Source organism: Balaenoptera borealis, assembly GCF_965194805.1.
Source record: "Balaenoptera borealis genome assembly, chromosome: 3".
Lineage (NCBI taxonomy): Eukaryota > Metazoa > Chordata > Mammalia > Artiodactyla > Balaenopteridae > Balaenoptera > Balaenoptera borealis.
The window spans coordinates 12,836,131-12,858,846 of NC_138866.1; the positions used below are offsets into that span (position 1 = coordinate 12,836,131).

Here is a 22,716-nt window from a genome sequence, read left to right on the forward strand (position 1 = left end):
ATCTAGAGAGCCCATGAAATACCCAACAGAGTCAGGAAGGTCCAGGGATTGACATTCTCAGAGAAAATTTGAGCAGGAATTAGGGGAGTTGTCTTTGATTATCCAGTAGTGGCCAAGAAGGATGAAGCCTTCAAATGAAGTAGGGCCTTCTTCCTCTTGAGATTCATGGAGTGTCTTGAGCTCTGCAGCACATTGTTGCAAATCCACTCTGGGACTTAACCTGGCCACCTCCCCTCTGAAGACAGAACTCAGCCCTGCAGTTTGGAAAATATCAGTCCCTGTCCTTGGACACAGGACCCCTTCTACCTCCTGAATAGCTGCTCCCCACGGTGAGGGAGGGCTTGATCAGTCCCCTCATCACTAGTGAAGATTGCCAAAGCAGGAAGGCCTGTTGTACCCACCCCTTGGGGGGGGCTCTTCTTACTGTTTGGGTTGTCTTTGGGGAGCCCCACATTTAGTGATCAGCCTTTTTAAGCTGGAGCACCTTCTCAACAGTGGCACCTCCATGTTTATCATGAAGGATTAAATGCATCCTGTTAAAATGTAAATTTGGTATTAGTCACTTAATCCTTCCCTGGAGTCAGATTCCTGGAGTCCTGGAGTGCTCTGGAAGAATCAATCCTTCTTCCAAACAGACTAAATAAGGATGTTATTGGGGATTAAGACTCCTTTCTTTCCTAAGATAAAAGGTGGAAGAAAAGGTCCATCTCGTTTGGACTGAAGGCTGAAAAAGCAATTAGATTCCTTTCTCATTCACCACTGTTGCTTAGTAAGACGAGGGCTCGTCTTCCTGTTTATACACACTGGTCTGTGGTTTGGCCAGACAAGTGTGGGAGAAATTTTCAGCACAGAATACATCCCCATCTGCTGCTTTTCTCTGGCTGGTACAACCAAGAAAGAGCCAGAATCTGGACCTCTTTGGTTCAGTGCTTTTCTGAAAAATGTGCTTCTTGCAGCTCATGATTCTGCAGCCTCCAGGAATTCATCTGGCAAGATGATGGTCTTTGATGGCAATAACCCTGGGGTCACAATGGTGCCCAGTGCTCTGGGGAAATGGTGTGTCAATTCCATTTGCTTTAATTCAACAACTATCAGAAAGACGTTGGTGGATCAGACATTAGATATCAGTGTTAGAAAGTCCTGCAGAGGTCATGATCTCCAATTCCTTCCCTATGAATTATCCCCTGTATATCTGCCCAAAATGACAGCCCAGTTTCTCTGCAAATACCACCAATGACACCAATTCACTACTACCCAAGACAAGTTATTCCAAGGTTGGGCAGAAAATCTTAACTCCTAATGAGCCAAAGTGGAACCACTTTTCCCACTGGCCTTAGTTCTGGCCTCTGGAAAGACATGACCCTTTAGGTACTGGTATTTGAAGAAAATTCTCATATCCTACTTCTCAGTGTTAAATCTCCAAGCTTGTATTAGACAGGGCTGGATTATACTGCAGTAACAAATATACCCCCAAATCACATTGCCTTAAAACAATAAAAGTTTATCTCCTGTTCATGCAAAGTCCGACGAGCAACTACTTTCTGGCAAGTCTTTTTCCCAAGTGATGGCAGTGATTCAGGATTTGTCCATCAAGAGGTTCCATCATGGGGTCTTCCCCTTCCATCCACATAGGCAGGGGAAGCAGCACAAAAAGAATCTCACAGGGGGGTTATGGCCAAGTCTGGAAGTAGTTGGTATCCCTGCTACTCACATTCCATTGGCCAGATCCCAGTCACACGGCCCCAACCTAACTACAAGGGAGACTGGGAAATGTAGTTTTCCTATGTATGCAGGAAGAGGAAGCAGAATTAGTGAGCATCCAGCCAGCCTCTGACATACAGATCTTCAAGCCACCCCCACTTAGGGTTTGAGCATTCACCTTCTTGTACCTCATCTGAACAACACCCACTTCTTCAATTGTGGTGCTTGGAGCTGAAGTGAGACAGTCTGTCCAACCTGTGCTGGGGAGAAAGGGACCACCTACCTCACTGTGCTTCTACTGACGTAATGGCCTTTCTGGCAAGCACATCACATCACTGACATATACTGAGTTTATGTGAATTGCTGTTAAGCCACATCTCCATCCTGCCTAGAGCAGTGGTCTTTTGAATCTGAGAGTTAGACTCTGTGGAGCCAGTGGAACCCACATGGAATGGGCAGAAAGTAGTAGAATGCAGTGGGCTGGACTAAGGTGGGGCTGGCGGTCAGCAGGGCCTGTGCAATGAGAGGAAGGAAATGACCTCAGAGGATTGCCTTGCCCAGCTGAGCAATGAGGGGGGCACTTGGCCAGAGGATAGCCGGGGGTTAAGGAGCCCTGACACCCATCCTGGCTCGCTTAACTTCTAATCCCACCTGCAGAGTCTGTGGGGCATGTGCATGTTGATGTGCCCAAGGTCTCCAGCCTGCCCTTGAACACCCACAGAGCATCCCAGGTACTGCTTACCAGGATCCTCTCTCAATATTCCTAGAAATGCCCAGGAATGCTCACACACCTCAGGAATCCATCCTGGTGGATACCCCAGCCCATCTCTCACCCTGGGCCTCCCCACTATTCCTGTAGGTCACCTCTTGTCCCCCTGTAACCAGCTTCTCGAGGTCAGAGCCATGCTTACCATGCCACCTCAGATGTGGACACAGGCCTCCTCCAAAGGACAGCCAAGACTAGAGTGAACTTGAGCAAAACTTTACTAAAGGCCTAAGCAGGAATCATACTGTAGAGAGAAAAGCATAAAACTGGATCCTAGAACTCAGAGCTCCAGTGGTCCCTGGGCTGGATCCTGCTAAGGGATCTTCTCCTGGCCCTTTCTTGTACCTTAGCCCCTGCCACAGGGCCACAGGCCTGTGTCTCCCTGCAGGGGGACCTTTGAATGCTTTGCTCCAGAACTAGGACCTGTACTCTCAGCCTTCTTTGGGCTCCACCCAGGTCTTAGCCTCTTTCCCAAATGACTTAAATCTCTCCCCATAAACTTCTGCCCACAGGAAAGATAACCTATTACACAGTCAGGCTTCAAACTTCTCCATGCCAGAATAGAATTCTGTTATTACTACTGCAAAACCAAAGGCCCATTAGTGTGTATTCCCCCACAATATGAGTCAGAAAAGTCCTGGGAGCCTTAGCAGATGATGTTTCATCTCTCTCTAGCCATCAAGATTTCAGCAATGCCAGGATGCACTCTCAATCAGAGGCCCCCATTACATGGAGCTCTGCAGACCCAAATCAGGGACACAAATTGTAACTGGAGGAGACCTGGTCAGTGAGGCTTAGAGCTGAGGTGGGTTCACCGATCTGTGAGAAGTCACAAGTGGAGAAGGACGGTGAGCACATTACAGTGGCCCTGATGCCACACCAGCAGGAGCACAGACATGTAGGTGGGGACTCCCCACCAGAATGACAAAGGGATGTCAGGACAGCACCCACCCCAGCTACTTCTGGCCAAAGACTTCACTGCACCGTGTGTAGGGAGCATTGGACGTTAACCCCAGATCACTGAACTACACACTTAGGTTTTGCTGTTGAGTGTACAATTTAATTTCTATAGTATGTGTTCCATGCCTTACAACGTATGCCCCTAAAAGAATCAAACTTGACATGCTTAAGGAAATAAAACAGGCACAATAAACATTTGGGGCCATAGCTGGGAAGCAGGACCACTATTTCTGAACTCAGGTCCAGCTGCTCACTGCTCAAAAATCAATACTCGAGAGACAAGTGTTGGTAGAAATGGAAAACGTTGCTATTAATCAGAAGCCTGCAACCTGGGGAGAAGTTGGACTACTGTCCCCAAAACCAGCACCAAAGATTCTGCTTGGCCTTGAAAGTTTTTAAAGGGAAAAGGGAAAGTAATCTCAGTTAATCATTGAGCTAGAGGATCAAACTCATTGGCATGTCCCACTGCGTGAAAGGCTCGCTGACTCCTTGTGATCTTTCTTCAGATGCTACCTCGTTCACATAGTTTGTTCTTGAGATTACTGAAGGGGAAGCTAGAGAAGAGATCTGGTCATCTGTTAATTATTCTTCATTTTTACTTCTTTGATCTACAGAAAGAACCAACAGCTTAGGCATGGTATTGTGTGAGCAAAAGATTTGAAAGGTGTGCTTGGGCCAGAGATGAGTAGAGCAAGGGGGTGCCTGGTTTAAGGTTAGTTACAATATAATTTTGCTAAAGTGACAAGACAAAAGCTCTTTCCTGCCAAAAGCTGCTTACATTACCCCATCTAGATGATCCAGCACAAGATACTGCACTGGTTCAATACGTGAATGTAATGGGACGTGGTAATTCCACTTTGGATTTTGTCGGGGAATGTACAGTGGGAGGTTGTGAAGGAGATAAGGGCAAACCAATGAGCTGTCCAAGAGGACTCTGTGAGTGATCTAAGCCCTGGAAGGTCCTGACCCACTCCCCGGGCTCCGGGAATGTGGCTGCCCTTCTATGCAAGGAGGGCAGAGTCTGGCTCTGGAGTGGGGGATGAGCAGATAGGGAGGAGGTGGGAGAGGTGTCAGGCTCTGCGGCGGGGGATCAGGATGTAAGGGGGTAAGGGAGGGGGAGGGGCACAGGGGAAGTGATGGAGATAAATCTTTTGCCTCAATAAACAAAATGTTGTTTGAAAAAGAGAGCATTTCGAAGGTATAAATATTTTGTTGTTGGTGGTGATGAGTAAACCTTTAGTGAAGCCCCAGAGCTTCGTAATATACACTACACATTTGTACATTTTCCTGTTTCTTAATTAGCCTGGGGGATTATTCAGGACCCTCTGTGTCTGCCTGGAAGTTCGTTGCTCACTGGCGTCCCCATTAGTGATTGGTCAGAAGACTCTCAGAGCAGACCGCGTGGGTGGCCTGAAGAAACCAGGGTGAGGAGGTTGAAATCAATGCCTCCTGGCACTTAGGAATAAAAGCCAAAACTGGGGACCCCAGAGGACTGTTTTCCTCGGTCCACATCACCTGCGTTACCCGCCGCCCCCAACCCCGACCCAGGAGGTGGGCACGCCGTGACCCAGGCCAGTGTGGAACACGTTGCTCACCCAGGGCCAGTGTTTATTTGCAAGGCTGTGGTAGCAGAAAGCCGGGGCCCTCAGGGAACTCCTCCCTAGACCCTTCTAGTACGCACCCCCCCATGCCTGTAATGCGCACGGTCACCCTTGCGCCATGGTGATGTCTACCAGCTTCTGGCTCATCTGGGCGTGAGTGCCATGGAAGGGCAGCCCGCCACCTCCATGCCTAGGGTGCCCGAGACTCCGCTCCGGACTCCATGCTGCACCGGGATGCCCAACATTTTTTCTTCCTGGAAGGAAATGGGGCAGAGATAGAAGCAGTGGAGGGGGAGGAAAAAGAAAGAAATACATATATTTATAAGTGGAAAAAGAACGTTTGACTTGACATAGTATCTTTTTAAAAAATGGAATGTTGGTTAAAAATACTAACACCACTGGAAGACTCATAGTGAAAAATAACAGTGTCCTACATCACACCTCATGGGCTCCCCAATCCACTCCCCAGGAGCTGCTACTTTGAACAGTTTGGGCTGTTCCTTCATGTAACTAAATAGTATGTTTTTTATGGAAATCTGCATTTTCTTAACAGACACTAAAGATTCACTTCTGCAGGGGCAGCTTGGCTACTTCCTGCCAACCTAGCCCTGCCCAGCTCTGCATTATCTGCCAATGGCCTTTGTGCCAGGAAGGCCCCTGTTCCTCCTGAGAGTTCCTCCTCACTATTAGCCTCTGTTAGCCCTGCTGCAGTCACCTTCTAGACTTTACCCGGTGCGGTTGTGGGAGAATCTGGAGGGAGCAGAGGCACGGAGAAAATGCAACCCCACCCTGGGCCCAGCAGGCAGAGTGGTTTAGAATCAGACAGCTCTGACTTGGGTCTTTCCTGGCAGGTGTGTTAACCTCTCTGTGCCTCAGTGTCCCCATCTGTATAATGGGGAGGTGGATGATAATAACAATGCCTCCTTAGAAGGCTGTTGTGAGGATTAAATGAGAAAATGCAGGGCTTCCCTGGTGGTCCAGTGGGTAAGGCTCCGCGCTCCCAATGCAGAGGGCCTGGGTTCGATCCCAGAACTAGATCCCGCATGCATGCTGCAACTAAGAGTTCACATGCCGCAACTAAGAAGTCCACATGCTGCAACTAAGAAGTCTGCACACCGCAACTAAGAGTCCGCATGACGCAACTAAAGATCCCATGTGCCACAACTAAGACATGGCGCAGCCAAAATTAATTAATTAATTATTTTAAAAAAGAGAAAATGCAAGTAAAGCACCTAGCATGGTCCTTGGCACACAGTAGGTGCTCATGAAATGAGGTGGATTATTATTGGCAGGGCTGGGTCCCCTGGTCTTTAGCCCAGAGCTTTCTTCTTTGACTTGCTGATTTTTTTAAAAAAGTGATCTGATTTGCTTCCTTCTATCTCCCTCCAAAAACAAGGTGCCAAAGAACTACTTGTCTAAGCCACTAACGTGTCTGTCCCTTGTTGAACAGTTCAGGTCCCCCTGAGAAAGGTGGGTCTTAGTTGAAGACACAGGAGAGAGGATGGTGCCTGAGGGGCAGAAGTCAAGCACAACCTCCTTCTTCTCCTCTACAAACAAAGGAAGGGGACAAAGGGATCTAGAGCAGGAGGATCACAACAGACCAGAGAAGGGTTCTCATCTTCCTGCTCAGGCATTTGCTCATTCTTTCCATCACCCATCAAAGTTTTATTGAGCACCTGCTTTGTGCCAGGACCTGAACCAGGGATACAGTGGTGAATGTGACATGGTACCTGCCCCCCACACTCCCGGGGGCGTCACATTCTAGATGACTGATCAGGCAGGCACAGTCCATGGGGATCACAGCACAGAGCAGGGGCCCCCAACCCCATTTATTGAAGTGGCTCAAGAAAGACTTTCTGGAGGAGGGGCAACTAGGACCACAGGTGACAAGAGCAGGAGTGAGCCAAGCCGGGGTCTATGGGGAGCAGTCACTGAAAACTTTTCAAAACAAGGGAGAAAGTGTTGGCAAATATCACCTAGGACCTGTCTCTACTCGCACCTGGCCTGAGAACCTGCATTTCCACTCTTCCCTGTGGCCCAAGGTAGGAGGGAGGCCCAGAGCATTTCCAGGCATGCCCTTTGTCCAAGAGCCCCTTCCCAGGGGTATCCAGCCCAGAATGGCATGTTCTGTCAATTGTTTGGACTTTATTCTCCCATTTCTCTTCTCCATTGGGACATATCCTCTCTTTATGGGACAAGGCTTCTGGGACCACATGGCCATTTCCGCCTAGCACACTACCCCCACCATTCACATCCTTCTGGGTCCAAGCAGAGCCCTGGGGGTCCTCAGGGTGCATGAGATCAGTCAACAGCTTAGGAACTGGCTGGCACTCAGCCTCCAAGAGCCACAGGGACCAGCTGGGCCAATGGTGACAGCCTGCAAATTCCCAGGAATCCCTAAACGACTAGACCATCTTCAAGGAGGCCCCACCAAGAGGAGGTGGTGGGGCGGGAAGGAGAACTGACCAGGGAGTGGCTGGAGACAGAGGGCCTGGGGGCTGCCACACCAGTCCAGGCTGAGACAGTGGGGCAGGAGGAGAGGGACAGAGGACTGAAGTGGGCAGAGGCAGAGGGCCTGGGGGCTGCCACACCAGTCCAGGCTGAGACAGTGGGGCAGGAGGAGAGGGACAGAGGACTGAAGTGGGCAGAGGCAGCAGGGCCTGGGGCCTAGTTCATTGTGGATGCGGAAAGAGGCCCCAGGATGACTTCTGGGTGTCGAGGCTGAGTGTGTGGGTGGTCACTATTGATTCATGCTTGGAGCATAATGGGCTGATTTTCAGGTGATGCCGCTGTTCAGAGTCGGGTGGGAGAAAGGGGCCTCCTGGGAAGTTGGAGCTGTTCTGCAGTGTGGTCTTGGTGGTGGCTGCATGGGGTGTACGTGTGTAAAAACTCACCCGCTGTACACTGGAGCTTATGTGCTTTACTCTGTTCGTTATACCTCAATTTAAAAAATATAAAGAAAGTGGAGTGCGGTGAAAGTGCTGGAAGAGAATGGTGGCCAGGATGAGGCCAGAAGTCATGTTCCTGCCTCTCTGTATCATCCATCCAACCATAATCCATTAATCTATCAGGCTATTCATTCATCCATCCAGCTAGCCAGCCTACCAGCAGTCTGTCCATCCATCCGTCCATCCATCCATCCTTAGTCCCTCCTGTAAGGTGTCATCAATCAGCTCTTGGCTCCTGATAAGCTCTGGGAAATGTCCTCCAACAATTTGTTTCGCCCTCAAGTAAAACCCCTGGGGCACAGCCAAGGGCCAGAGTGGGCAGGGTGTGCCCTGGTTGGTGGTGGCCACCTTCCCTGGGCTCCTCAACCTGGTGCCCACTCCTGCTACAGTCATGATCACATCCCCTGAATATGGGAGGCCCTTCTTATAAGCAACACACAGAAGAGAGATGAGGGACATTCCTCCGCTCCTACCCAGCCAAACTTCACCAAAACTCAGGCCACAGCTCTGTCCGGCATGTCTTGACGACCCAGGCGTCCCCATGGAGTGACCCGCTGAACTCCAGGATGACGACTCGAGTTATCCCCTGCACAGCGCACTGCTTCATGTCTCTGCACCTTCGCTTCTGGGAGTCCTGCTGTCTGGAAGGTCCTTCCCACCCTTTCTCACCTGGCTCCTTATATCCTACTCGCCCTCCAAGACCCAGTTCAGTGCCACCTCTTCCAGGCAGACTTCCTTGAACTCTCTGAACGAGCCAAGCACCTGTTCTCTGTGTCCCTACAAGCAGTGTGCACAGTTCTATCCCAGCTCCTGAAATTACCTCCCCCGTGCACCCTGGGTTCTTTACCCCTCACTATCTCCCAGAACAAGCCTGGGCCTGGCCCAGAGGAGGGGCTATACAAAAATGTGTTCGTAATTTTGTTTTAATGATGTTCCCTTTCATTTTCTTTATAAGGGCGGTACATTATTAATATATTTATGAAGACTGGGTGGAAATGTGGAAGGGGAATTTCCATCCCCCGAGGGTAAGCGTGGGGCTGCGTGAACTTGTTTGGCTGGGTTCTGTCTTTTGTGTCTGCATGAGTCAGGAATCATGTGTGAGGCGGCCCTCTGAGTGTTTTTTTCCAATTCAGATCCAGGAAGTGTAAAGAAAGCATAGAAGGATCCCTGGGGCCCTTTAGGGCAGACCATTTCCCCTGAAAATGTCACTTCAGCTGCGCGACTCCCCCTTTCCCCTCCTCTCCTGCACCCTGGCATGGCCAGAAACTAGGAAACTACTGAGCCACATCAGGAAGAGCTCAGAGTATGGAGTCAGAGAGCCTAGACTCAGCTCTGCCTCTCCGCTGTGTGGCTTTGGGCAAGCCGCCTTCCCTCTCAGAGCCTCAGCCCCCTCCTCTGTAAAGTGGGGATAACAAACCAATCCGGGGAGAAATGGGGGCGGGTGCAGGAGGGAGACAGACACAGAGGCAGAAGGAAAAAGGGAGCAGAAAGGGTGCGAGACAATGTAAAAGAAGGACAGGAAGGAGGCAGGGAGGGGCTCTGGATGCAGACGCTTCACACAAGCGAGGGGCCCCAGGACCTCAGCTGCTGTCTCCAGGCTCAACGCTCAGGAACCTTCCTGTCTCCTGCATCGCCTCCCCATCTCCCCACGCCAGCCTCTGCCACGACGCTGAGAACCCACCGTCTCGTCCAGGGTCTCAAATGTGGTCCCCGCAGCAGAAACATTGACTGAGAACTTGTTAGAGACGCAGATTCTCCAACCCATCTCAGACCTACTGAATCAGGAACCCTGGGGTGGGCCCCACTGTGCGCTTTAAGATGCCCCTGAGGTGATTCCTGCTGTCTGGAAGGTCCTTTAGATGCCTCTAAATTTGGAAGAATCACTGCTTTAATAAAGCACGGCATTCATTCATTCATTCATTCATTCATACACTCATTCATTCAACAAGGATTTACCAAGCACTGGGTTTCCCTCCACTAGTTGCTGGGAAAGCAGATACGAAAGACCTGGTTCCTGATTTCCAGGAGGTTTTTTTTGTTTTGTTTTTTCCTCATTTACCAATCTATGCCTTTGGTGGGGGATAAGACTGGGGAAGCCTTAAGTTGCATGAGACTATTTGGACTGTCCGGGAGTGGCCTTGTGGTCAGCCTGACGGAACTCGAGAAACCCCTGCCCGACGCTGACCCGTTCCCTGTGTCCGAGAGCTCCCTCCTCACAGGCTTGGGCGGTAGCTCTGAGGAGAGCAAGCTCTTCCTCACATTGAACCAGAACCTCTGCCTTCTGGCCTGCTTTTGTCTCTCATGCGGCGGAGGACGGTATCTGTGCCCCTCCCCCAGGAAGCTGTTGAGATCTCAGGCCCCCCAAAATCCTCTCTCCAGCAGGCCAAACACCCCAGCTCCCTCTGCTGTTCTCCAGGTGTCCCCAGGCCTCCCATCCTCCTGCCTGCCTGCCCTCAGGCGAAGCTGTCCGCTCACAGGTGAAGTCACCTGTGACCTGGGATTTAGATGTAAAGTCTGGGCTTTGGCCCCATTTCCCGTGATCCAGTTACTCTGGAGAATTCCCCTAGAAGGTGCCTGGTACAGATTGACGCGCCAGCAGCTTCTGTCCGGGGTGGGCGGGTCCCAGCTCTGCGAGGAGCACCCGCTGGGGAGGGGGTTTGAGCCTGGAATCGGTGTCACGAGAGCCGCGGGAACCAAGGCCTGAGGTAGGAAGAGCCGAGTCTCCAGGGGCCCATCTCGCTGCTCAGGGTCCAGGACCGGGAGCAGAATGCTGGAAGCATTTAGAGGGCTGGCTGGCCTTCTCTCTTTTTGTTTTCCCTGCACGTATATGTGAGTTCACATACGTCAGCCATGCGTGTGCACGTGTGTGTGTGTGTGTGTGTGCGTGTGTGTCCTGCCTCTGCACTGGTCTATGGGGAACGCCTGGAACTGCACACAGCCCTTCACAGTTGGCTCTGCAGTCAGAGGAGCTCACTCAAAAGCCACCCAGTGGGACCCTGGTTCCTCCCTCAAAGCCCTCACGTGGCTCCCTATTACTTCTCAGGTAGAAGCCTCAGTCAGGAGTCGTGGTTTGCTTGGATCTGGCTAATGTGACCTCCCTCTGCCAGGGGTTCTTAATGGCCCCAGACTACTTGGAGACTCTGATGAAACCAGGGATTCTTGCCCAGGAAAATCCATGTATGAAACAATTTTGCAAACTGTTTCGGAGGACTTGCGGACCCCCTCTTTGTGGATGCTGGGGTCAGAAGCCCTCCTCTGCTCCTATCACACCCTGGCTTGCTGCCGTCCACCTCAAGAGCAGTCTCCCCAAACCAGCGCTAAGCTGGTCCCCATCTCCCAGCTTCTGTTCCCGCCGTTCCTCCTGCCCAGATGCCGCCCCTTCCACTGGGTTTATCCCTCCCAGCCTTCAGCCCACAGGGTCCTCTTCCCACCTCGGGCCCCCACACCTTAGCACCGTGTAGTATGGCTGACGGTGCCAGCGGAGGTTTCAGCGCCCTTGCCAGGTTGTAAACTCCTTGGAGGGAGATGCTAAGGACACCTACAGCTACCGCTATGAAGTGCCTACCATGGGTAGGTATTCTGTTCTTCCAAGAATGCTGACTGCCCCTATTTCACAGAGGAAGATAATGGGGCTCAGAGAGGTTAAGCAACCTGCCTAAAGTCAAATTAGAAGGAAAATGGTCATTTATATGAGATCTTTCATAATGATTTAGAGTCACTAGTAGGTCAAAGTCCAGTCCAGTGGTTGCCTGATGGGAGACCTTTGTTTCAAGGCAGGCTCTGCCTCTGGCTTCTGATGCGCAGCAGTGGTGCTGGCCCCTGGCTTACGGATTGAAATACCGTGTCTACTCCTCATCCGGGGAAAAAGTTGCATCCATGAGAGTTGCCTGCTGGCCTATGTTACCTTAGTGATGGATGGGAGGGCCTGAGTCCAGTTCTGTTCTCCAGGTGCTCTGAAGGGCCCAATTGCCTTCCTCGGATAACGTCTGTGGACCTCACATGAGTTCAGGATGTACAGCGCCCAGGCCAAGGCATAACCTCCCCAGTTAGAAACGCCTGGAACAAAAAAAAAATGATTCCATCATAGGATCGCAAAAGCCATGTCATTTGCCTGGGAGGAAGAAATTTTCCTCTACTCTTCTAGGTTCTTCTGGCTGGTCAAACGATTAAATTGACATGAGACAGATTAACAGGAGAAAGTTAAACAAAAGTTTAATAACACGTATACACAGGAGAAACCCAGGAGAACAGAGAAACTCACCAAAATGGCTGAAGCCCTCACCTTAAAAACCATCTTCAGCTAAAGAAAAAAGGATTTTAGGTGCATTGGTTTGGTACCAAACCAGTAATCAAAGACCTAATAAAAACAACATAGGAAATTATTTTGATAAAACATAAAATCCCTTCTTTATAGGCAGACTAATCAAAGGAAAAACATTTTATAAATTATCAAGAGCAGACTTCTGTCTTCTTAACACAGAGAGAAAACAAGATTCTAATTTTGTATCAGCTTACTTTTAATATTAAAATTCATTCACTCAATTGAATATATTCTAATCTTTGCCAGTCCTGACCACACACAAAACTCTTTTCTTAGAGTTCCTTTTCCATAAACCTACAAATCCTTTTTTTTTTTCACATTCAAACTTTGTCCTATGCTTTTCCTCTTTTATTTATTTATTTATTTATTTATTTATTTATTTATTTATTTATTTATTTATTTATTTATTTATTTATTTATGGCTGTGCTGGGTCCTTGTCTCTGCGCGAGTGCTTTTCCTCTTTTTTTAACTTTTTACTTTATTTTCCCTTAACAAAATGCATTCCCATTCCTTATACCTTTTAAAAATTTTCCTTACATATGAAGATGTTTTCCTTATTTATTTTAGTAGTTTTATGGTATATTAATTAGAATTCTTAACCCTTAGAAAACTTAATTTCTAGTGAAAACTAAGAAGTAAGCAATTGTGAACTGTTTGTTATACCAATATTTTTAAAATACATTTCATAATGTATAATGTATAACAGACCCAAACATCTTTAGGTGGTTTTTTTTGTAATAAGAAGACAAAAGTAGGTAAACTTAGACTTGTTTAGCAATTAATATTTCAGTATTTTATCTTATTTGGAAATGATCTAGACATTCAATGAATTCCCATCATTTAACTTAACTTAGAAAAACTCTAAAGTTTTAAATTACCAAAAGATTTTCGAAGTTATTTTTAAGTCTTATCCCATTTATATCAATATTTATCTAAATCATTTGTTCCCAACAATTATGTTTAGAGTACTCATGAAAACTTCATGAGACATTAAAGTCACCTATCATCCCAAGCTATTCTTCTTGCTGATAAACTTCGTAACAGACATAACATGAACTTATTTGACTAGTAAACCCAGGTAGAATAAAAGTTTTATATTTAATGCTGAGAACTCTAAAGACATGCCTATTTTAATTAAAGCAGTAACTTTAAATTTGCTTTTATTTACTGAAGGTTAATCTTAGATCATGTGAACTCGAAAAATATTTGGGTTAGTCTGTTATATTTAGAAATATTTAATTCAAAAGTGCTTACTTTTAAGCCAATTAGAGTTCTTCTACAAGTTACTTTTGGCAATACCATCAGAAGTTAGAAAAATACCCTATCTATAACATAGATAACATAGATATACTCACACACATAGATATACAGACAGACACAACCAGAGACCTCATAGCTTTCATTTTAAGACTTCAGTCATGAATCAGGTATAACAATATAAAACTCACTAGTTCATAAACATCTGTTGCAGTACGTTAAGTTTATCCACTCAGATGGCAAAGGCTTTTTACTATACGTGGAAAAGACTTTTAAGATTTGTACTTGTCCTTGACAAATACTATTAATTAAAGAAGCTGTGAATTAGATTTTGGGCGAGGGAGCACTTCCAGCAGTTAGTAATTTTTTTTTTTTTTTTGGCTGCGTTGGGTCTTCATTGCTACGCTCGGGCTTTCTCTAGTTGAGGCGAGCGGGCTTTCTCTAGTTGAGGCAAGCAGAGGCTACTCTTCGTCGTGGTGCACAGGCTTCTCATTGTGGTGGCTTCTCTTGTTGTGGAGCATGGGCCCTAGAGCGCGTGGGCTTCGGTAGTTCTGGCGTGGGGGCTCAGTAGTTGTGGCTCACGGGCTCAGTAGTTTTGGTGCACAGGCTTAGTTGCTCCGCGGCATGTGGGATCTTCCCGGACCAGGGCTCGAACCCGTGTCCCCTGAACTGGCATGCGGATTCTTAACCACTGTGCCACCAGGGAAGTCCAGTTAGTACTTTTGAAAAGGTCTTTTTCCCTTTTTTTCCCCCCAGGTTCTACTGATTGATTCCCCAGGCTCAGTCTCAGGTGACTGTGGGCTGTGCTTACATTTCTGATTTTGTAGAGATTTACAAGACAAAGACAGTTGCTTTCAATTCCACAAAGAACTGGGCTACTGCCTAAATGATATCAAAAGGCTGATCTGCTCATCCAACTATATTTTCTTTAATTTGCTTCTTTATATCAGGGAGAAGATTTCCAATTAAAATGGAAATCAAAAGATTTCTATGTTTTAGAACTTCAGAGATCAATGCATCATGCCTTCAAAAAGTCTGCACAAGGTATCCAATAAAGGCCCTCTTTATGAGTGCTCAAGTCAACCCCAGACCAATTCACCCGAGGGGCAAAAAGCCTCCACCATTGCTCCTATCAGGCCCCAGTATCAGCCCCCCCCCAGTTTTCATCTCACATTGTGTGGGCTCAGGCAACCCTACTGGCTCTCATTAGCATGTCTAATTAACATTGCCCAAAGGGTGGATTTATGTGCCCTGTCTTACAATACCAAGCAGTGGAAACATTCCCCAGGGAGACGCAATGTCTACCCCGACAATACAATCAGGCAAAAGAGACATAACCACCTTACATAAAGCCCATTCAAACATTGCAATTTTCTTACAAGCTCTCACCTCAATTTCATCAACTCTTATATCTTTGACCATAGCCTCCATTAGGACCCCATCAATAAGTCTCAGTCTTACAATACTGGGTAGGAGAAGTGTTCCTGGCCAGACATAACATCCATTCCCATAAAGCATTCCAGCAACGTTGTTTAACCTCTTCATATAACACCCACTCAAACATTCCGACTTTTATAATCTTATCAACTCTTGTACTTTTTACTTTTCTCAATCTTGTTGTAGCCCAAGTCAGTGTTCCACTAATGGGTTTTGGTACCACAGCTTGTAAGGTTCTGGCATCAAGGAGTTCCAGAAACTTCTCTCCATCCCCCTGCCATCTCCCTACTCTTGTGTAAAAGGCTTTGGGTCTGCCATGAGGGGTTGAGCCAAGGGACCCAGGCCCTTTTGTCAATCTTTAACTCAATTAATCGACCTAATTCTTGCCCCAAGTGATTGTTGGTTAGGTTTCTCATTGTAATTTTTGCCTTCCAGTTTAAAAAATTTCTCCAAACTGGAGTAAGTAGAGTGGACTTGTTTGGGGCCCTTTAATGTTTTGGGGATCAAAGGGCGTCCCTTTGGCCCACCTAATCTTAGATAGTGCTGTATTAAAAACCTTTATTTTAATCCCATCAATGTCCATTTTACTTACCCCATTTCTTAATAGCCATCTGAAGATTTCCATCCTGCTGGGACAAGTCCCGTGAGCCTTCTCTTTCTGATTCCTCTTTATTCTGCAACTTTCAATATTTGCTTTATTTACCTTCTTAATAACCCTTTAACAAGTTCTACCTTTTTGGGAAGAGTACCTTGACTTTCCCCTTGGTTTCTTCCCATTCTCTTGTTAATTAACCGAATGCTTTCATTAGCATCTGTAAGACCCATGAGGGGAAGCTGAGACACCAAATTTGATAAGGTTTCCCAAATCTTTTTTGTTTTGTTTTGTTTTTTAATTAAGGAAGTTCTTAGGGTTAGCCATTATATTTTTTTGTTTCCACCTTTTAATTTGGTCTTTCCACAGGTGCCAATAAAACAGCTGTTTACAATGAGAGTTCTCTAAAAAATTTACCAATTTAGAAGTTTTTGCAATTCAAAGGATCCATCACCTGCTATTGACGAATAGTATCTTAATAGCAACACAAACCAATAAGTCTTTTTATGCCTTAACCGTGGATGAAAGAGGCATCCCACAAGAATGTAAAGGACACAGCCCTAACAAGATCCAGAAATTTCACTCCCCAAAATAGTCTAAGAAAGTGGAGAATTTTGTTGCATCACTAATAAAGCAACAAAGGTTGAACAACGAAGGCCCCTTATAGACTGGACCCTTTATGACAAACTCCCCTGAGAGCTGGTGTGGCCACACAAAGAGACGCCAGTCAGAAGCCTGGGTTGTTACCTGGGCTTCTGACCAGTTGGCTACAGCTGCTCAGAATTCCAGTGTATCTGACTGCAAAATGCATACCAGTATGTGTACCCTTCTGATGGCAGAGACCAGAGAGAGTTTTCTCACTGGTCAGCAAACCAAGCTCTTCAGGATGTATAATAAGATGGAAGGAAAAAACTCATCCAGTTTTTTTTTTCTTATATGTACATTAACAGCTTTAAGCTAAGTCTTGGGTTTCTTGGAGCCAAACTAATACCTAAAAGGGATGTACTGTGGGGCTGAGGATTGTGAGGTATTTTACAGTGTACCTTGTGACACCGAAATTTTCTTGAGGTTGGTGGGTGACCTAGTATTGATCTAACCCATTCCATGACCGACTTACCCTTTCACGAGTGCCTACTTGAGGTGGTGAGCGCCCTGAGGGCCCTTAAATCCTCAACCCTTGCCCACCAGTGGTGCAGCTGTGACTTCCAAGACATTCCTTAGCAGTAGCTCTTATCTCATGCATATTAACTCACCCTGCGCGTAGTTTGCCTAAATAGACAGTGGTCTGGTGAGACTAGCAAACTCACCAGTCTGCGGGGCCAGCCTGGACAAGCTTAAAGGACCTATGCCTGCGTCCTACCCTATGGAATTTCCTTCTTATGACAAACAACACAATAGAGAGATAAAGAAAAACAATAACCATCTTTGGGAGGAAAAGGATCAACAAATCAAGAGTACTCTGCCAGTTTTCAAAACAAGTCTCTGGGTCCAAGGAACTAGCTCCATAAATATTTCTCCTGTTAATCTAACTTTAGAAAAGCAATAAAGGCCCCCACTACACCTAGCCCGTATTCTCTGCAGATACCTCTCGTTATAGCTCTATTCTGGGAACAGGTCCTTTAACTAAATTCTTTATGCAGTTAAGGGGGAGCTAAAAAAAACTTCCCGAGTCTTCTGTTTTTTAAAAATCATCATCCTCTGTACACCTGAAACTAACACAACATTGTAAATCAACTATACTCCAATAAAAAATTTTTAAAGATCATCCTAAATTAATCCTCATGCCAAGGAGACAGATTTTGGGGTCACAAATTTTGCTCCCCAACAGGTTCATCACCCTGCCTCTAAGCAGCAGAACTCAAAGAATGGTCCCAAGACCAGTGGCACCTGTAGTACCTGGGAACTTGTTAGAAACACAAATTCTTGGGTCCCAGCCTAGACCTACTTAATCGAAACTCAGCAAGGGAATAGGGGAGCAAACTGAGTTTTAATAAGCTCTCCAGGTGATTCTGATTCAAGTTAAAGTCTGAGAACCATTGCTCTAAACCATCTGGGTTATGCACTGTTAGTGACCAGAAGAGAAGAACATTCAAGCTATAACCCTAGGAAGCCATTCCAGAACTCTCCCTTACGGCTAACCTGAATCCCTCACGCTGCATGGAAGCCCACCATCAGAGGGGTTAGGTAACAGCTCCATCATGCTGTGTTGCATCACTTCTTCTTGTGCTTAAAGATCACTCCTAGGTCAGTCAGAAGCCAAAAGTGGGTTTGTACTGAGTATAAGAATTAGAAGCCAACATGCAAAATGAAAAAATGCTGATTGTGCTGTGATGAGATGATAGTATTTCTGTCCTCCGTCACCCTTCACTACCGCCTTTTGAGAATGTCTATAGTATTGTTACGTCATCTTTTCAATTAAAAAAGTGAAAGGTATGCTGTATTCAAGCATGGCTAGATCATGGGATACATAGTGGAGATCAGGGAGATGAGGCTGAGAGGATCCCCAAGACCAGGAAAAGGGACTAGACTCGAGCCCATATTCAGAAGCCTGTTCTGGGAGGCCCCCTGTGATGTCCTGCTGCAAACTTTGATCTCTATAGGCACCAAATAGCACAGAAGAATACACCTTTAGGGCCAAGGCACCATTTGCTTGTGGACCCTGTCGTGGGTTTTTTCTCTTCTCACTTCCATCATACCTGTCTGACTATGGCTGGGCCTGACACGTTGCTGACCAGCCCTGGTGTCAAGAACCAAGGATGGAGTCAGCAGGGCTTCTGTGCCTCCTAATTCACTCTCCTTGGGAGATCCACTACCTGCCTACTGCCCCCCCTTGACTGCCCTTCCTGGAAGAAGAACAGCCAATCTGCTGTGACTACCCAGCCCAGGGCCAGCCTGGATGACTTTGAAAAGGCTTTGTCTAATCCTCAGAGAGACTCACTTTCTGCGTGAGGCCAGCGAAGCTTGGAAATAAGAGCTGCCATCTCCTTACTGATTCCAGAGCCCTTGATCTTTCTTGTCTTTGCTGAGCTGAAGGAGCAGACAAACTTCTCTGCTTTCAGGCCCCAGCAGCTCCCAACCCTAATTGCATGGGCCCCTTTCCATCTCTCTCAGACCCAAACCACAGATTTTCATCTGAAACTCTCATTCCAGATAACAGCCTCTCTCTCCCCACTGCCAACTGGGATCAGCTTTTCTCTTTGGAGAACTTCACCTGCTGCTAAAATCACATCAGTGATGCAGTTGGCCAAGCCCTTGAGATTTGATCAGTTATACAGAGAACATACATTCTGGGTGGCAGATAAACTTGAGGAAATCTGAGGACTTCCAAAGAGATTCCCCAGAGGCTCCCTTCCACTGAGATCCAAGACCCCAGGATAAAGGGGACTAGAAATAATAGACCTGCCGACAGCAGGCAAGCTCGGCCCGCCTGAGGGGTAGGGTTTGTCTGGGTGTCTCAGCCTAAAAGCTAACCCAGGGTGGAGACCTGAGACTTAAGATGTTGAACATCTTTTCATATCCTTACTTGCCATCTGTACGTCTTCTTTGGTGAGGTGTCTGTTCAGGTCTTTTGCCCATTTTTAAACTGGGCTGTTTATTTTATTAGTAGTGAGTTTTAAGAGTTCTTTGTATATTTTGGGTAACAGTCTTTTATCAGAAACGTCTTTTGTAAATGTTTTCTTCAAGTCTATGCCTCGTCTTCTCATTCTCTTGACATTGTCTTCTTCAGAGCAGAAGTTTTACATTTCCTTCTTTCAGTTTTATTGAGATATAATTGATATACAGCATTGTATAAGTTTAAGGTGTAAAGCACAGCGATTTGACTCACAAACATCATGAAATGATTACCACAAGTTTCATGAGCATCCATCAACTCAAATCATCTCATATAGATACAAAATTAAAGAAACAGAAAACAAGTTTTCCTCATGATGAGAACTCAGGATTTACTGTCTTAACAACCTTCACTTATAACATACAGCAGTGTTCATTATACTTATCATGTTGTACATTACATCCCTAGTGCTTATTTATCTTATAACTGGGACTTTGTGCCTTTTGACCACTTTTATCCAATTCCCCCTCCCCCCACTCTTTTTCTCTGGTAACTACAAATCTGATCTTTTCTTCTGTCAGTTTGTTTGTTTTTGAAGTGTAATTGACCTACAACACTATGTTAGTTCCTGGTGTACAACATAGTGATTCTGTACTTCTATACGTTTCAAAATGATCACCACTGTAGGTCTGGCTAATATCTGTCACCATACAAAGATATTACATAATTATTGACTATATTCCTCAAACTGTACATTTCCTACCCATGACTCATGTATTTTGTAACTGGGAGTTTGTACTTCTTAATCTCCCTCAGCTATTTCTTTCCTCCCCAACCCCCTGGCAATCACCTATTTGTTCTCTGTATCTATGACTCTGTTTCTGTTCAGTTATGTGTGTTCATTTGTTTTGTTTTTTAGATTCCCCAAATAAGTGAAATCATACAGTATTTGTCCTTCTCTGTTTGACTTATTTCACTTAGCATAATCCCCTCTAAGTCCATCTGTGTTGTTGCAAATGGAAAGATTCCATTCTTTTTTATGGCTGAGTAATATTCCATTATATATACACCACATCTTCTTTATCCATTCATCTATTGATGGGCATTTAGGTTGCTTCCATATCTTGACTATTGAAAATAATGCTGCAATGAACATGATGGGGTGCACATATCTTTTCTAATTAGTGTTTTAATTTTCTTTGTATAAATACCCAGGAGTGGAATTGCTGGATTGTATGGTAGGTCTATTTTTAATTTTTTTCCATACTGTTTTCATAGTGGCTGCACCAATTTACATTCCCACCAACAGTGTACGGGATTCCCTTTTCTCCACATCCTCGCCAACACTTGTTGTTTGTTGTCTTTTGATAATAGCCACTCTGACAGGTGTGAGGTGATATCTCATTGTGGTTTTGATTTTCATTTCCCTGATGATTAGTGATGTTGAGCATCTTTTCATGTGCCTGTTAGCCATCTGTATATCTTCTTGAAAAAAAAAAAAAGTCTGTTCTGGTCCTCTGCCCATTTTTTACCCATGCTGTTTGTTTGTTTTTTTGATGTTGAGTCTTGTGAGTTCTTTGTATATTTTGGATATTAACCCCTTATCAAATATATCATTTACAAATATCTTCTCCCATTCAGTAGGTGCCCTTTTGTTGACAGTTTTCTTTGCTGTGTAAAAAATTTTTCATTTGATATAGTCCTATTTATTTATTTTTGCTTTTGTTTCCCTTGCCTGAGGAGAGAGATGCAAAAAATATATTGCTAAAACTAATGTCAAAGAATGTACTGGTTATGTTTTCTCCTAGAAATTTTTTGGTTTCAAGTCTTCCATTTAAGTCTTTAATCCATTTTGAGTTTATTTATTTTATTTTATTTTTTTAAATTTATTTATTTATGGCTGTGTTGGGTCTTAGTTTCTGTGCGAGGGCTTTCTCTAGTTGCGGCAAGTGGGGGGCCACTCTTCATCGCGGTGCGCGGGCCTCTCACTATTGCGGCCTCTCTTGTTGCGGAGCACAGGCTCCAGACGCGCAAGCTCAGTAATTGTGGCTCACGGGCCCAGTTGCTCCATGGCATGTGGGATCTTCCCAGACCAGGGCTCGAACCCGTGTCCCCTGCATTGTCAGGCAGACTCTCAACCACTGTGCCACCAGGGAAGCCCGAGTTTATTTTTGTATATGGTATGAGAAAGTAGTCCAGTTTGATTGTTTTGCATGTAGCTGTCCAGCTTTCCCAACACCATTTATTGAAGAGGCTGTCTTTTTCCTATTGTATATTCTTGCCTCCTCTGTCATAGGTTAATGGACCATATAAGTGCGGGTTCATTTCTGAGCTCTCTATTCTGTTCCATTGATCTATGTGTCTGATTTTGTGCCAGTAACATACTGTTTTGATTACTGTAGCTTTGTAGTATAGTTTGGGGGGCTCTCCAAGATCAGCAAGTGGGTCTGATCCAGGCTCCTTTCAAATTGCTGCTTCCGCCCTGGGTCTCAGAGTGTGTGGTATTTTGTGTGCTCCCTTTAAGAGCAGAGTCTCTGTTTCCTACAGCCCTCTGGCTCTCCCGAAAGCAACCCCATTGTCCTTCAAAGCCAAGCATTCATAGTGTCTTCCCAGTGCAGGATCCCCAGGCTGGGGATCCCGAGGTGGGGCTCAGACCCCTTGATCCTTGGGGAGAAGCTCTGTAATTGTAATGATCCTCCCATTTGTGGGTTGCCTACTTGGGTATAGGTCTTGACTATACCACATCTTCACCTCCCTTCCCATCTCATTGTGGTTCTTTCTTTATATCCGTAGTTGTAGAAGATCTTTTCTGCTAGTCTTCAGGTCGTTCTCACTGATAGTTGCTCTGTAAATAGTTGTAATTTTGGTGTATCTGTGGGAGGAGGTGAGCTCAGGGTCTTCCTACTCTGCCATCTTGGCCACTCTCCAGAAGTTTTTAATTTTAATAAAGTCCAGCTTATCAATTTTTTCTTTCACGGATCATGTGTTGGTGTTTTATCTAAAAAGGCATCACCATACCTAAGGTCTAGGTTTTCTCCTGTGTTATCTTCTAGGAGTTTTACAGTTTTGAATTTTACATTTAGGTCTGTGATCCATTTTGAATGACCTTTTGTGAAGTATGTCCAGTTGTTCCAGCACTATATTTTGAAAAGACTACCTTTGCTCCTTTGTTAAAGATAATTTGACTTTATCTGTATGGGTCTATTTCTGGGCTCTCTATTCTGTTCAGTTGAGTTATTTGTCTATTCTTTTGCCAATACCACACTGTCATGATTGTTGTAGCTTTATAGTAAGCCTTGAAGCCAGGTAGTGTTAGTACTCCAACTTTTTCTTCTTCAAAATTGTGTTGGTTATTCTGGATCTTTTGTCTCTCCATATACACTTTAGAATCATTTTGTTGATATCCACAAAATAACTTCCTGGGGTTTTGATTTGGATTACATTGTGTCTATAGATCAAGTTGGGAAGAACAGACATCTTAACAATGTTGAGTCTTCCAATCCATGAACATGGACTATCTTTCTATTTACTTCTTTGATATCTTTCATCAGAGTTCTGCAGGTTTCTTCATCTAAATTT

At 45.6% G+C, this 22,716-nt stretch overlaps 1 protein-coding gene across 1 annotated transcript in view; it reads right to left on the reverse strand.

The window, feature by feature from the left end:
- Window positions 1-34: 34 nt before the first annotated feature.
- The window catches only part of DGLUCY (D-glutamate cyclase), an 89,091-nt gene continuing 66,409 nt past the window's right edge, over window positions 35-22,716 (reverse strand). Inside the window, 3 exon segments of the mRNA XM_082384647.1 lie at window positions 35-5,207; window positions 5,210-5,282; window positions 11,881-12,032. Of these exon segments, the coding sequence (XP_082240773.1) occupies window positions 5,134-5,207; window positions 5,210-5,282; window positions 11,881-12,032 (299 nt within the window). The 3' untranslated portion in view covers window positions 35-5,133.